The following is a 16,081-nucleotide window of genomic DNA, read 5'->3' as shown; positions in this document are numbered from 1 at the left end:
AAATAGAAAAGAAGACGTTCTGCGCGGTCTAGAACAGATTACAACTGATAACTAAGGGTCCCTGTAGCAGGAAAACCTGGGATCAGCTCATCATTGGTCAGCACTAAATCCTTGCAGCGCTGGAGTCCTGGTCAAATCCTGCCAAGGACAACATCTGCAAGGAGTTTGTATATTCTTCCCATGTTTGGCTGGGTTTCCTCCCACACTCCAAAGACATGCTGATAGGGAATATAGAATGTGAGCCCTATATGGGACAGTGACTGACAATGTCTGTGAAGTGCTGCGGAATATGATGGTGCTCATGGGTGTACCTACCGGAGTAGTGGCTGCCACAGGGCCTGAGAAACTAGGGGGCCCTGTGGCTACCACTGCAAATTTTATTTTTTTAATAGGCCGTTACCTGCTGGAGTAAATCCATCAGGTAATGGGCCCTATTTACTGCAGCAACCGGTGCTGCCTCCTTCACAGTCTATCTTTCAACAGTAGTGAAGCCAGCAATTGCTGGCTTCACTATTTTACCCAAGCAGGAGCTACCTGCTGTCCGGGCCCCTGCCTCCTGGCACTTGCATGGTGACAGCAGGCAGGAGAAACGTCTATCTTCTGCCCGCTGTCCCCAGGCCCTGATTCCGCCGTATGTGAGCAAGAGGAGGGAATGGGCGTGCAGGCTGTGTGTGAGCAAAGAGGGTGACATGGGTGCTACCCAACACAAAGAGGAAGCCTCAGGACAGAATTTATAGATTACAATGGATGTTCTATACCATCTGGTGACCAATTCAAAGCTCAACTCTTGCAAGCGTATATATCTAGACGGGCCCATGGAGCGCTTGAAGACAGAGGATATTTCTCCAGGGGTGAGGGACATTTTTGCCTCCCATTTTTGAACATATGAGGGAAACTCCGTGCCCAGTTCGTGCAGAAGGTTGGAGTAAAGAGTAGAAAGAAGTCTTGGTGTACTTTACTTACGGAAAACAGAAACAGAAACCAGGAGGGCTTTTCTCTCTACTGATTTTTGGTGGATTCTATGGAAGAGTGAGAATCTAGCCAATTACTAATTTTCCACGGAGTTATGGTTTTAAGTTACAATAATTTCAAGTTACAATGGTCATTCCTTAACAAATTAATTTTGGATATCTCTAGATATGTTATCAGTATCAGACTGGTGGGTGGTCCGCATAACCATACATGTGATATTGATATCTGCTGAAAATGTTTTACTACAAGTTTATAGGTTACCATAAGAAGGAGATATAAGGACAAAATTTCTAAAAACAAAACCTCAGTCCAGCTTTTATTGCATGTACCCATCAGGAAGCTTACCGCCCCGTATTATAGAAGCTACTAAGAACATGAAGTCATGAAGTAAGGAGGAAATACCTTCTGAATTCTCAAAATTTAGATAGGAAATAGAAAATGCTTTATTAATGCTGAATAAATGTTATCCCATAATACCAATCATTATTCTTATTATTAGCTTAGCTGTTTAGTAAAAGGACATAAACTATTCTATGGCCTGAAGTGTTCCCTTACACTAGAATAAGAATAAAAGTTACTCTAACCTGACAGCACCATAGAGTTGTCTGATGTCTTCACAGGTTACAACATGCGCCGGCACAGGTGAGGTGTCATTTATCATGATCTGATAATACCTTAAATTGGGTTGAAACATGTAAGGATTTCTTAATTTTTTTTCCAGAAATGCTAAATTACACAGATTTACACTGTGGACATGAGTCATGGACAGCAATTGTAGAGAGCGGAAGCCCCATAGCGTGACATCACTAACAAGTCACATTGTGTTCTCTCCTGAATCAATGGTTTCAACTAAAACCCATATCTCTAGGATTAGGTTATGATACTATTGTACACAGGAAAAGGACTGAAGCCATTGCACATTGGTCTAGGTCTGTGATGGTGAACCTATGACACACATGCCTGAGGTGGTACTCAGAGCCCTCTCTATGGGCACCCATCTGTGGAACACTTTGTACTGTGTTGGGGACACTTTGCAGCAGATTGTACTGTGTGGAGCAAATTGTACTGTGTATGGACCACTGTGGAGAAGATTGTACTGTGTATGGACCACTGTGGAGAAGATTGTACTGTGTATGGGCCACTGTGGAGTACATTATACTGTGTGGGGGCCACTATGGTGCAGATTGTACTGTGTGGGCGTCACTGTGGGGAAGATTGTACTATGTGGGGGCCCTTCACTATTTTTATCACACAGTATCTGTTTATAGCAGACAAGTAATATTATTACAGACTGTCCATAAATGTCCACGCTTGTGGATCCGTACAGTATTAAGGTTAAATTGCCATGTTGGCACTTTGTGATAAGTTAGTGGGTTTTGGGTTGCAGTTCGGGCACTCGGTCTCTGAAAGGTTTGCCATCACTGCTCTAGGTAATACATTTTAAGAATATTAAAGAAAGGAGATCTAGCTTACTCTAAAAAATCAAGTGAAGAAGTTGATGTATGTCCCCGCTCCCACATTTCCCCACATGATATGATGCCATTTCAGGCTAACTTTATAGGTCCAAGCTCCATCCACATGTTAAAGGACACGACTGGTGACATCTCATAAAGTTTTATGTTTGTGTAATGACAGTAACCTCTAGTACAACATTGTCTGACCTCTGTATAAGCAATGCTGCCCCTGCTACCTCTTGTGTCACCCCCTCTACCTCATAGATTGTAAGCTCTTGTGAGCAGGGCCCTCAGTCCCAGTGTGTGAAATTACTTTCTTTGTAATGTATCTTTCTGTCTGTATTTGAACCCTAAAAATTTTACAGCGCTGCGAAATATGTTGGCGCTCTATAAATAAAATTTATTATTATTATTATTATTATTATCTAGATGTATCCATAGCCATATTTTAGATCTCACCAAAAAGACAATTTGATCCTCAGCAATAAACTTTGGACATTACCAGATACGTCCGACCTATGAGAAGAATTTAAGTCCAAAGAGAAGACTTATCTTGGAGTAGAACTGTCTATATACTGTATACTGTATAGCTCACCATGACTAAATCATAGACCATGTCTTCTCAGTCAGATTCTGGATCTTCTGGTAGATTTCTCCACCAGTCTCAGACATGTAAAGACTGATTGTGATGTGACATGTACTCATTAAATTTTCTTGTGTTGTGACAGAAGAAGTACTTGGTTGTGAGTACTACAATCAAGGAAATAATTTTTAGGTATTACAAGCTCCCATACAATATGGAAAAAGATATGCCATCACTTTATAAACAATGGGTATCCAACTTCAGGGAAAATGAAGGGGCTGCAGAACTGGCTGAAAGGGGAAGTCCAAGATTTAGAATTTGATGGGTGGGGGTAACATTCAGCCTCACAGTAATCAGTGATCTGTTTAGACACCAGTACACAATGCAGGGTCAGACACAGATAGCTCTGAATTTCGATGGGAACTGAGCTGGGGTACCAGCTCCCAGCCTCTATATAGGGCATTGAGTCAACTGTTTCCAGGCTTTGTGGTGTGTATAGTATGAGCATTGGAAGCTGCCCCCTACAGCTTACTGGTGGGAGGCGGGGGCAGTAGTGGTTCCCCACCGTTTAGATATTTATGGCCTATCATAAACCTGAACAAACCTTCTAATGCTACATTAACTTCACTGTATGTTTCTGCATGCAATACCCCAGCCACCAGCTATGTGTTAAGAGCACCTCCATGGAAAGAAAACTTAGAAGGGGACACATGGCTCGAAACCCCATCAACATTTAGTGGCCTATGCTCCTAGATGTGTACCTTTCACCAAAATGGGGGAAGTCCTAGCAGAACAGTAACATGGCAGTAAAGGTGTAATCTTTGTAATTTGTATTATTTTACAGTACGCTCTTTCTCTAGAGTCCCAAAATTTTATTTCGGGATCCGATTTAGATGGGGGGTAATGATCCTCCTTTTGGAGAGTGCCATGTAGGGTATAAGGAGCCTTATAGACCATGTAATAACCTCTGAGGAAAATGTAAATTTGATCCCTTTCCTGATAAATAAAAGAAAGCTGTGATTATAGTGCCATCAGTTGACTTTACAGGGTAGCTATCTCACAACAAAAAATGACTAGGATGACTAGGATGTAAGCAAAGAATCATGTTTCAAGACCTGTTAAAGGGTCAGATACTGACATACAGGGTAAGTATCCTCTAATAGATGGCTCTAGGCATACAGCTTTCTTTCCTGTGCAAGTTTACATACACATTCATTATTCTTATCCTATATATGTATATAGGTATTGTATATACAATAGAAGCTTCCCTATAGACCACCACTTTAAGAAGACCGTCCCTTATCCATACCAGATTTTCTGTGACAGATTTTGAGTCTCACAATATATACCGTGTTATAGAGGGTGCCCATCGTCTTTGAGAAAACCACTTTTCAATGTAATATTGGGTGACTGTCTTAAAGAAGTGTCACTGCACACAGGAATCTCCTTACCCATATATTATTAGAACTATATATGGTGAATGGGTGAGAGTTTCCTATACCAGTACAAAGACAATGTATGGTTACAGTAAATAGTTCAGTGTCTGCTGACAGGACGTAGCTGATGGAAACCATAGAAATATGTTAACTATTTTAGATGAGCTTCTACCATCACATATTACACAACACAGACTCACAATAGAGGAACTAAGTAATATCACACTGCAGACAGCATACATTAACCCTTGTGAACAGTCTACATGGAGTCTACAAGGAGATCGCCAGATAGCCAGGTTACTTCCACATACTGCTAGGCCGATGAACCCAAATATGTAATCTTTACATCAGTACTCAATGATATTCTACTATATTCAGTCTATGAAGGGTCTATGAGCCAAAAAAAGTTGAAAAAGGCCCTAAGAAGTGGCCCCTGGACTCCAAAGGCCCTCAGCCTCCTGAGCAGGTAGAGTCTGCTGTGGCCCTTTCTGTGCAGCGCCTCCAGGTGATCAGCCAGTCTAGTTTATTGTTGAGGAGCACACCCAGATACGTATAGGTCCTGACTATCTCAATGCCCGTCCCTTGGATCTCCACCAGGGTCAGAGCACTTCTCCGTTTACTACAGTCCACCACCATCTCCTTGATCTTCCCAGCATTAATCCTGAGCTGGTTCTGCTGGCACCATTCAACAAAGTCTCTGTATTCCCTATCGTCACCATCAGTGATAAGGCCTACTATAGCAGAGTCATCGGAGTACTTCTGTAAGTAACAGCTGGATGAGTTGTACTAAAGTCAGCAGTGTACAGTGTGAAGAGAAATGGGGCAAGAACTGTACCTTGTGGTGCCCCCGTACTACAGATCACAGTGTCAGACACACAGTCCTGGGCTCTCACATACTGAGGGCGGGTTGTCAGGTAGTCTAGGATCCAGTTGGACAGGTGATGGTCCACACCACCAAGGTTCAGCTTCTCCCTCGGTAGCCCTGGCTGAATGGTGTTGAACACACTGAAGAAGTCAAACAACATTATTCTCACAGTGTTTCCGGGTTTCTCCAGGTGAGAGAGAGCTCTATGAAGAAGGTGGATGATGGCGTCATCTACCCCAATGCCCGGCCGGTAGGCAAACTGGAGGGGGTCCAGAGCGCAGCACACTAGGGGGCATAGGTGTGTCAGGACCAGTCTCTCTAGGACCTTCATCAAGTGGGATGTCAGTGCTACAGGTCGGTAGTCATTGTAGTCCATTGGCTTGGGTTTCTTTGGTACTGGTACCACACAAGATGTTTTCCACAGTTTAGGTACCACTCTCAGCTTTAGACTCATATTTTACATGTGCGTAATAATACCACACAGCTGGTCTCCGCACATTTTAAGAACTCTCACGCTCAGCGAGAACAAGGCTGAGACAGTGGCTACCAGAAATAATACGTTTTGTTTTTTTTTATCTCACTACAAGTGCTTTATTCTTGTCAATTCTATTCAGTACTTCTCTATAATGTCCTCCATATGGCCATAATAGAGTTCGTTCAAATAATAGCTGAATGAAGGGACACTTGTACTTGGACTGCCACCGATTTCATATAGGTGACCTATCTTAAGGATAAAACCATCTATATAAAACTCCTTTATGGTGCTCTTGTATAAAATACTCCTGAAATCCTACATGTACATATTCATTAAATAAAACCAGAACTGTTGAAACCTATAAGATAAATCCCAGCCATTTCCATATGGGCCAGTGTAGACAAGCCTTCTGTGCATCATAATATGTCTCCTATAGAAAAGCAAAAACTAACAAGCTCAGCGTTCTGATCCGAGTGTGTAGCGAGTTTTACAGCCCAATCAATAGAAACATCCTAAAATAACAAAGGAAGCAATAACATGTTTTTGGCATGAAGATAAAGAAGGATCTTCTCAGGTGTTTGACTGGAAGTCAATGTAAGGTTCTTACCAGAGAGCCAGTAAGTGACAGATTAGAAACAGCAGTGATTGTTAACACATCTGGAGATCAGGATGAAGGGGTGGCTATCAGAGTCCATTCATGTCAGAGCTGCCATATTTTTGGGTGTGTAGAGGGATAAAATGACACAATACTGTATCCTATAATAACAGGTATTCTCCCCATTCCTCTTATGTAGATAATTCACTGTTATGAAAACAAAACGGCACTTTAAACGTCCGGGCTGACAACAAGCTACTTCAAAGGACAGCCGAGGACTGTGCTGCTATCTCCACTACATGCCTGGTACAGCTGGTATTAAGGCATAAAACACATAAAATGTTCTAAAATCAATGCAACAAGATTAGTTTCGGCCAGGGCAATGTCATCGCAACTTCAACTGTCCAAAATATAGACTCTCTGAGGTGGTTGTGACTTTGCTTCCCATTGTGAAGTTGTATTGTGAACAATTCACACAAACTTCATGTAGAACCGGTGATCAACCATAACCAACCAGAATGAAAGGGATCACTGCGGTGAGAAGACCTGCAGGGGACCCCAGTATTGACAGTGGGGAATTTGACTGGTTTAAATTTTTAGGATCTGAAAATCCTCCTTAGGCTAAGACCTAACACTGCCAAAATGCAGCAGCTTTTGTGGCTACAGAAAGAATGGGAAACATCTAGGAAGTACTTATACATCTTCATTCTGTTCAAACTACTTCTAGCTTTGGCTCAAAAAATCTACAAGAAAAAATACTGCTTTTCCACAACGTGGGGCCTTGGCCTCAGTTGTATTGAAATGTGTGCTCAGTACAGACTGTACAAACAGTGATAGAGGGATGTACTGCCCACTGGACTCTATAATGAATAAAATCCAAGTTATATCAAATTTTTCCTAGATAACTACAGTGAAACTTTACTAAAAGACAACCATTGTGGAAGACCACCTTACCTTATTTAGACCAGCTTACCTGCTGTAGATTTTTAGTTCCAACACATACAATGAAACCTCTTTGAGTTGACCACCCAAAATTGCATTAAAAAGTAACTTTCTAGGGGTGGTCTTCTCAAAGAGGATGGTTAACATGGAAAACCGAAAATGTGGTCTTGGTAAGGGGTGATCTTCTCAAAGTGATGGTCTTTTGGAGAAGTTTCAGTACATTACATAAGCTGGCCATCTTCTCCGTGAAGACCATCTCCCTAGTTGACCACTTTTCAATGTTGGATGATAGTCTCTGAAAGGTTTTGCTGTGCACATAAATCTGCTCCATTCCTTCTGCTCCATGTCATGCTGCTAACAGATCAGACATCCTCTTAAATGTGACAAAGTAGTTGTAGAAATTCAACACAATAAATGAAAGCTATGTGAATCCATGAAGTCATAAAAACTGAAAAGAATGGATGAAAGGAGGCCCAATAATGGTTCTTCTAATCATATAGTATCTAGTGAATCCTGAAAACCCAAATATGGTAATATCACTTATGGAAACTTACCTTTATCTCCAAGAGTTCTAAAAAATCTGGATGAACCCTTCCATACTGGTGGTGTATCTATTAGCAGCTGACTCAAGTCCTGGAATATAGAAATATTTGACACTATTGAAGCCATATGCATTAGGTGTATTTGTAGCTATTATTCCTATATTTAACTCCTATCTGAGTGATTTCACTCAACACAAGCTGTGTCAGTTTACAATGCAGTCTATGGAGAGGGGAGGAGAAGATCGAGAGAGAGATATGAGGCCATTTCCACCATTAAGGGATAACGTCTTTCCTTAGGGAGAGACCACCTTCTCAGGTGTGTGGAGACTTATACAGCCATAGTTGCTCCACTGCAAAGCAACATGGGAAGAATATGCAAATCTGTCTCCCAAGATGTAAACAGGGAGACAGTGCCTCTGTTATGCTGCCCTCTATAGCAAGCACCCTGAACAACATGCCCGACTTCCCAGAAGCCTTTACTGCATGATGCAAGGTTATAACCAAATCAGTTTCTCAGCTATGGACGGCACCGCTTCTGGGAAGTTGGGCATGTTGTTCAGGGTGCTTGCTATAGAGGGCAGCATAACAGACGCACTGTCTCCCTGTTTACATCTTGGGAGACAGATTTGCATATTCTTCCCATGTACCATTAAGGGAGTCATTTCTGTCAGGATAGTAGTTCCTGATAACGCAGCTGTGTAGCGAAAAAGAACTGTCTCTTTACAGTATAGATGTCTCTCTGTATTGAGGATCTCTCATCTCCCCCCCTCACCTCCATAGACATCTATTGTACAGATTTGATCAATGGCAGAAGGAGGTAAATAAGTGAAGAAATAAGCACTTTTCTTTAAAAAACTATATTCCCTTCACCTACACTATGAACTTACTAAAAAACCAGAAAGGTATGCTTACATTTTAATGCATCATCATAAGGGGCATTGTAGGTTGTAGCATCTATGCCTGTATTCACATCTGTGTCAGAGGCTCCATTAGACGCCTCCCTAAAAAATGATGGAAAATTTGCATACCGGTACATTGTCTGGAAAAATGCCGGGCACCATAACTGAACCGTACCCAGTCATAAAGTATGCATCACTGTTGTCTGTCAGGTGATGGATCCAACACTGCTATCATGGAGCAGAACCATGGATATAAACAATAAAGATGTGAACAATGTCTAAGTCTTTATCCTGCAGAATAAACAGTACATTGTAGAAAAATTCGGCAACCCCTGTGGGAACTGCTTCTCAGTGTTTTCCCAGAGATATATATAACTTACAACAGATGAAAATCATTTGTGACAGTAAGACCAAAAAGGATACAGATACTGCTTATTTTTTAAAGAGAAAATAAAGCATTTTTCTGAAATATTGGCGCTTCCTGCAGTACAGTCCTGGTCTGGAATACTTCAGAATTGGTTTCATATTGACTGCAACTATAATAGATAAGTACAGTGTGGAAAAAAATAAGAATAACTTCTTCCGCACATGTCTTTCTTCTCGGCCCCGCAGAGAACACTCTTCTTATTGATATACAGAACTGAGGACAGATGCGCTGTAGATAGAGGGCTCAAATCCCATCATCACTTCTTTCCAATTTGTCAGTCTATTCCCTTAGCGAATGGCCAGAAGCGATTTCCACCATTCCTAGATATTTCAGTATTATCAGATGCATATTTATTATTCATTAGAGCCAATGCTCGAAACAAAAATGAAAATGCATCACACTGAATTATTCACCAGTTCCCTTCTCGGTGTTTGAAGAAATTAAATCAGGATTATAAAGTCTTATTTCTAACAATTCATTGCAGAAATCTGACATTTCCATTAAAATGCATTAAGCCGCCACGAAAAATACCAGGAAAGGATGGATAAATGTAATGCTGCTATAATTGTAGAGCAAAACCTGTCCTACAAATATCTATATGCAATAGCAAAAATTCAAAGGATAGGAAAGCTGGGTATGAAAGGGGTGGTCCAATTTCAGCATTTGGATACCCCCTTTAAGAAAGGAATACACCCATTTAGGGTATATGTACATGTTGCAGAATTTTCAGTAACTGTGATAAATCTGCCAGATGTGAACATACCCTTATGGCTCTACAGAACTAAAAGATAATGTTATTGGGTATATTCGTGTACATATCTGTTCATCTATTTCTTTCTATATTTGTAAATAAACAGATAGATAGATAGATAGATAGATAGATAGATAGATAGATAGATAGACAGATGACAGACAGATAGATAGATAGATAGATAGATAGATAGATAGGAGATAGATGGATAGATAGATAGATAGATAGATAGATAGATAGATACTGTAGATAGATAGCATAGATAGATAGAATAGATATATGATAGATAGATACATAGATAGATAGATAGATAGATAGATAGATAGATAGATAGATAGATACATAGGAGATAGATAGATGATAGATAGATAGATAGACAGAGAGATAGATAGATAGATAGATAGATAGATAGATAGATAGATAGATAGATAGATAGGAGATAGATAGATAGATATAGATAGATGATAAGATAGATAGATAGATAGATAGATAGATAGATACATAGGAGATAGATAGATAGATGATAGATAGATAGACAGAGAGATAGATAGATAGATAGATAGATAGATAGATAGATAGATAGATAGATAGATAGGAGATAGATAGATATAGATAGATGATAGATAGATAGATAGATAGATAGATAGATAGATAGATAGATAGATAGATAGATAGATAGATAGATAATGCTAGGAAGTCTACAGTCTAGTACATTATACATAACCATGACAAGTCTGTAAAGTGTACAGACAGGGAATATTATAGACACTTACTTGTCTTGACAGAGATTTCCACTTCTTAGAGTCTGAAAAAAATCAATAAAGAAACAATTTAAGAAATATATTAGTAATAAAATACTTACTAGCCAAAAGGGACTTAGTAACCAAAGATCTTTTGGGCACCAATGTATGACTGTGGGCAGCTACAGATAATGTCACAATTAGAGATGAGCGAGTACTGTTCGGATCGGCTGATCCGAACAGTACTCGCTCATCTCTAGTCACAATATATTCTACATAAATACGAGATGACTATGATGATTAAATGAACCAATTCTGCTCAAGTGTAATAGTACACTGGTATTCCTCTAAGTGACCCCAATTATGAGCAGCCACTGTGCCCCTTAGGAGTTCCTGTAAGTGCTAGTGAGACTCCACATAGGTTTCAGCCAAATGTATCATTGCTAGATTTCTCTCATAGGTGTTTTCCAGGATCTATTAATAATGGATCATCTTAATAATGGGATATTAATGTAAGAATGCTGCGGACCTTCACTTCATAGCACTACTCTCGTCTATGTCAAGTACCACAGAACCCTTACAGATCAGCCTCATTTGCTTAGAGTACCAAAAACAGCCACAGACGCATGCATGGCAGACACCTTCTTCAGTGAGTTAGCTGTTCCAGCTAGTACTCTGCCCTCTCCATTTGTTGACCAAGGGATTCAGGTGTACCAAAAACAATCACACAATGATGACCTATTCTAAGATAGGGTTGAGGGGATATTGTCACTCCATAGGGAGAGAACCACCATTTAGGTGTGTGGAGTCTTATTAAGCCATGAGTACTCCACTGCAAAGGAACATGGGAAGAATATGCAAATCTGACTTCCATGATGTAATTAGGAAGCCAGTGCCTCAAGAATGCACACCAATAGAGGGCGCTCACTGAGAATGTGCAAGTCTATCTTCCATGATGTAATTAGGAAGCCAGTGCCTCAGTCAAGACATCCAATAGAGGGCGCTCCCTTTAACATCATGCCGACCTTCTCAGAGGCCTTTGTTTACAATGATGTTGGGATTTTACCAGGTAGTCTCACAGCCACGGACAGCTGTTTTGATGTTCATGCATCTCATCAGCTTGGCGCAGAGAGGACTGACCTGGCAGAGGTGAGATACTGAGCATGCTTCTGTGAAATATTTTTTTCAGAATTTCTTCATGTATGGAAGATGTTTTAAGGCCCAAGGGGTTCATAGTCTACATATTGCTGAAATCTGTGAACCTTCCTGCCTCAAATCTTCACAACTGGTGTTAAAAGTATAATGTACTGTGTCAGCGATAAGTACTACTTACTCCTTGGTTCATCTGTAGTGACAGATTCTAAGAAATCCCTTGGCGTCATGTACAGCTGCCCTTCAAATTCTAAAGATGCAAAAACACGAAACCTCTGCTCTCGGGAGCTAGCAAACATGTCCAAATCCTCAAATTCATTTTTTTCCGCTGAGCTCTGAAATGAAAGAAAACAATTTTATTAAAATACATAGATTTTTTCAGTTTTTAAAAATCTTTTAAGCGTAGATTCACATGGAGGAATTTGAGCAATAGATAGATTCCTTTTGTTTGACATTTTCAACTAGAAAACCCCCCCAGAAGTGTCCTGTCTGTTCTTTAGGCTAAGGCCATATGTTGGGAAACACAGCTTTTTTTTATGCAGATTTTGTTGCGTTTTTTTTTTTTTTAGCCAAAGCAAACAATGGCTCTAAAAGGAATGGAAATATAAAGGAAGCTCTTATACTTCACCTGCTGCTCAATCCACTCCTGGCTTTGGCTCAAAAATACACAACAAAATCTGCAATAAAATAAGCAGCTTTTTCGCAACGTCAGGCTTTAGCCTTAGGCAGATTCTTCTTGAATCTCCAATTGAGATCAATGGGTATTAGATTTTCGAGCAGTTTTTTTAAGTGTTTTTTTCAGTGCTTCTTCAAAAATATACATCAAATGCCTGACCAAGTTTTTTTCTCCGTAATCGCGTTCCTTCGTGTAATTATATCCGGAAAAGCTGGGTCATTGATAATAGAGGTGCCATAATACCTCCAAAAGATTGTCACACAGTATTCCCAAACTCATCAGAAGTAAGTACACCTAGTCAAGCAGTGCTAGACCCTCTTTTCCAGTTCTGCAAGCTTCATGGCTTTAGGAAAGCATGCTGAGAGAACAGAAACAATAAGGCTAGGGTTACATCATCATTTTTGGCGGTGACCACCATCATGCTACCAAAGTCCAGTGTGTCACCCTGCCATTCTTTCACTCATGTTATGAGTTGCACTGCAACCCCAAGGATGCCACGGCTGCAACTCAACTTCCAGTTTCAAAAAGATCTAACAGTGTCCAATCTTTTTGCGGCTAGAATTTGCGGTCATGTCACACTCGGAATCGCAGTGCAACTCCATTCACTAACATACGTGAAAGAGTTGAAAGGTGGCACGGCGATATTTGGTTGTGCAACCAAAAATCCCGTGTAACCCTAACCTAAAGCTTCCTAACACTTAAAGCAAGTAGAGATCTTGTAGATGGTGAAGAACTGAAATACAAAGTATATAAGAAAGTAGAGTAATGATTACAATAACGAGATTTTATTTAGGTGAAACCAAACACTCTTTAGGGAGTATCATTTCTTTTTGATGAACTCTCGATAGCACTCAGAACAGTGCTGTCCGGGCTGAGAATTTAGCAAACAGCCCGGCTGTCATCCCTGCTTTAGTGGCCTCACAAATATATCACTTAGTTTGTTTTGTAACCTAATTGATTCTGAAGCTATTGAATGAAAGGCGGCAATTAGAGGATCTTTGAACTACCGTCCATGCTTCTTTACAAGCCAAGCGCAAAGTACGGCACAGAAGAAGTTTGTTGCTAGAGAGGACACATTGAACAATGGGAACAAGCTCAAAAGATGTTTGCAGTCAGTGTCCAGCGGCAGATCACTATCTCTTTAAAGCCGCTGTTCACACGCTCTATAGAGAGGAAAACCTCCTTTCGATAATGACAGCTGTAAGGTCAGGTTCACACAGGGCAGTTTGGTGATTTTATTTTTAACAAAAGCCAGAAGTGGATCCTAAAGGATGAAAAGTATAAAGCAAATATAGATACATCTCATCATTATCGTCTCCACCCTTATTTAGGTTAAAAAGCACAAAAAATGAAAAAAAAAAATTCAAGAACCCAGCCTAAAGTTAGCCATACACATTTGATGAATAATGCCCAAATCCACCTGCTTTCTAACTTGTATGGCCAACTTAAAAAAGGCCTCTTCCAAGTCCACCTCTTTGGATCTTTCAATAGGAGCTGCTCCATTGATTTCGGCGCAATTGGGATTTTTTCAGTACCTTCCACAGTTCCCAAGCAATTATATTTATTAGTTTCAGAACAATTTTGCTCTCTGCTGTCAGGTGGGCGGTCTTCAGCAGGAGCAGACAGCCCAGGACCACCCACCTGACAGAATAATTATGATTGCTCAGGAACAACAGGAAAAAATACAACTTTGCCAAAATTACTGGACCAGCTCCTATTGAAAGATACAAAGAGTTGGACTTGTTAGAGGTGGGAAAAGATCCTCTGTGAGTACCACCTCTGGGTAGAGCCAGGACTATTTTCGGAAGTCCCATAAAAGTGAATGGATATTGCAAAGCCCTCTAGATATAGCTATAAATACGAAATGGGAATACCCTTTTAACAGGGTTGTCTCGGGATATATATGGGTAGCATATTGCAAAGTGGTAGCAGCGCTAGGAAATAATCGGTGTTCATACAAGCAAAGTTACAAAATTGCGTCCTCCTTACAAATATAATGTATAGTATCACTGTATTGTATTGCTCACATATATCAGTAGTAAGTTTTTTGCTGTATTTTACTCTTCAAAATTGAGTCTTACATGGAAATGTTAAAATCTAAAATTTCAATTCTTTCCAATATTAGGACAATGGTCATAAAAGGGAAAAAAATCAACAAAATACGAGATCGGTTGGAGACAAAATGGATTTACCTATGATGTTGCAGATATCATCTATGGGCACTGCACAGCGACTATACGTTACAATGTTAATGTCAGTATTGGTAAGAAAAAATGTAATGTTATTTTGTCTTCCATGTAAATTCCACGAAAATTCTAAAGAATGCCATAAATACATGGAGAGACCTTGAAAATTATAGTTTATTTCTTTTAGTCCAACGAGATCAAACCCTACAAGGTATTTTGCACCTTTCTCAGTTGTTACTGAAAGTAGTCCATGGTGTTAGATATGGGGGATTCTAAGCAAACCTAATGAGACACATCCATCTACCTGACTCTAGGTGCTCACCGGTTATGTTACTTCATTATCCTATAGGTAAGAAGAGAAAAGGTTCACCGCCAAGGCATTGTCTCACATTACGTTAGGTCAGTAATTCAAAAGTTTCACTCAGCGGGCAAAATATTTGGTTTTCCCATACAGACAAGATTAAATGCCAGATAAGGGATTCACTGGCTGACAGAGGATACCGATGCCTACAAGCTGATAATATACTAAACAGGTAAACTGAAACAATTATATCAGCTATCTAGGCCCTACACAATACCCCGTCTTTCATCGTTCCAGAGATACCTGCAAATGATCATCTTAGGGTTGGAAGGTGGGAAAGGTTTGAGGTCAGAGCCTATATGATGGAAGTGTATTACCAGTAATTGCTTGGCTGGTAATGAATTCTCCTCACTTTGTAATATGATGGTGATCCTTACCTCTATCCGACACCCAATGTAGGAAAATGCGCCCAATTGAAGCATCAGACGATAATACTGTATATTACTTATGTTATAACATCTACATATGAATAAATATATATATATATATATATATATATATATACAGTCCTATGAAAAAGTTTGGGCACTCCTATTAATCTTAATCATTTTTAGTTCTAAATATTTTGGTGTTTATAACAGCCATTTCAGTTTGATATATCTAATAACTGATGGACACAGTAATATTTCAGGATTGAAATGAGGTTTATTGTACTAACAGAAAATGTGCAATATGCATTAAACCAAAATTTGACCGGTGCAAAAGTATGGGCACCTCAACAGAAAAGTGACATTAATATTTAGTACATCCTCCTTTTGCAAAGATAACAGCCTCTAGTCGCTTCCTGTAGCTTTTAATCAGTTCCTGGATCCTGGATAAAGGTATTTTGGACAAACAATTCAAGTTCAGTTAAGTTAGATGGTCGCCGAGCATGGACAGCCCGCTTCAAATCATCCCACAGATGTTCAATGATATTCAGGTCTGGGGACTGGGATGGCCATTCCAGAACATTGTAATTGTTCCTCTGCATGAATGCCTGAGGATTTGGAGCGGTGTTTTGGATCATTGTCTTGCTGAAATATCCA

General features: G+C 40.0%; 1 protein-coding gene across 3 annotated transcripts in view; it reads right to left on the bottom strand.

Annotated features, from left to right (window-relative positions):
• Window positions 1-16,081, bottom strand: part of MICU3 (mitochondrial calcium uptake family member 3) — a 128,711-nt gene that overhangs the window by 74,770 nt on the left and 37,860 nt on the right. For all 3 annotated transcript variants that reach the window (XM_075258738.1, XM_075258721.1, XM_075258730.1), the window contains exons 2-4: window positions 12,015-12,168; window positions 10,715-10,746; window positions 7,877-7,955 (exon numbers count right to left, since the gene is read on the bottom strand). In XM_075258738.1, coding sequence (XP_075114839.1) covers window positions 7,877-7,955; window positions 10,715-10,746; window positions 12,015-12,168 — 265 coding nt within the window. The remainder of the gene's footprint in view (window positions 1-7,876; window positions 7,956-10,714; window positions 10,747-12,014; window positions 12,169-16,081) is intronic.

Source organism: Leptodactylus fuscus, chromosome 1, assembly GCF_031893055.1.
Source record: "Leptodactylus fuscus isolate aLepFus1 chromosome 1, aLepFus1.hap2, whole genome shotgun sequence".
NCBI classification, from domain to species: Eukaryota; Metazoa; Chordata; class Amphibia; order Anura; family Leptodactylidae; genus Leptodactylus; species Leptodactylus fuscus.
This window is presented reverse-complemented; position numbering and strand designations above follow the sequence as displayed.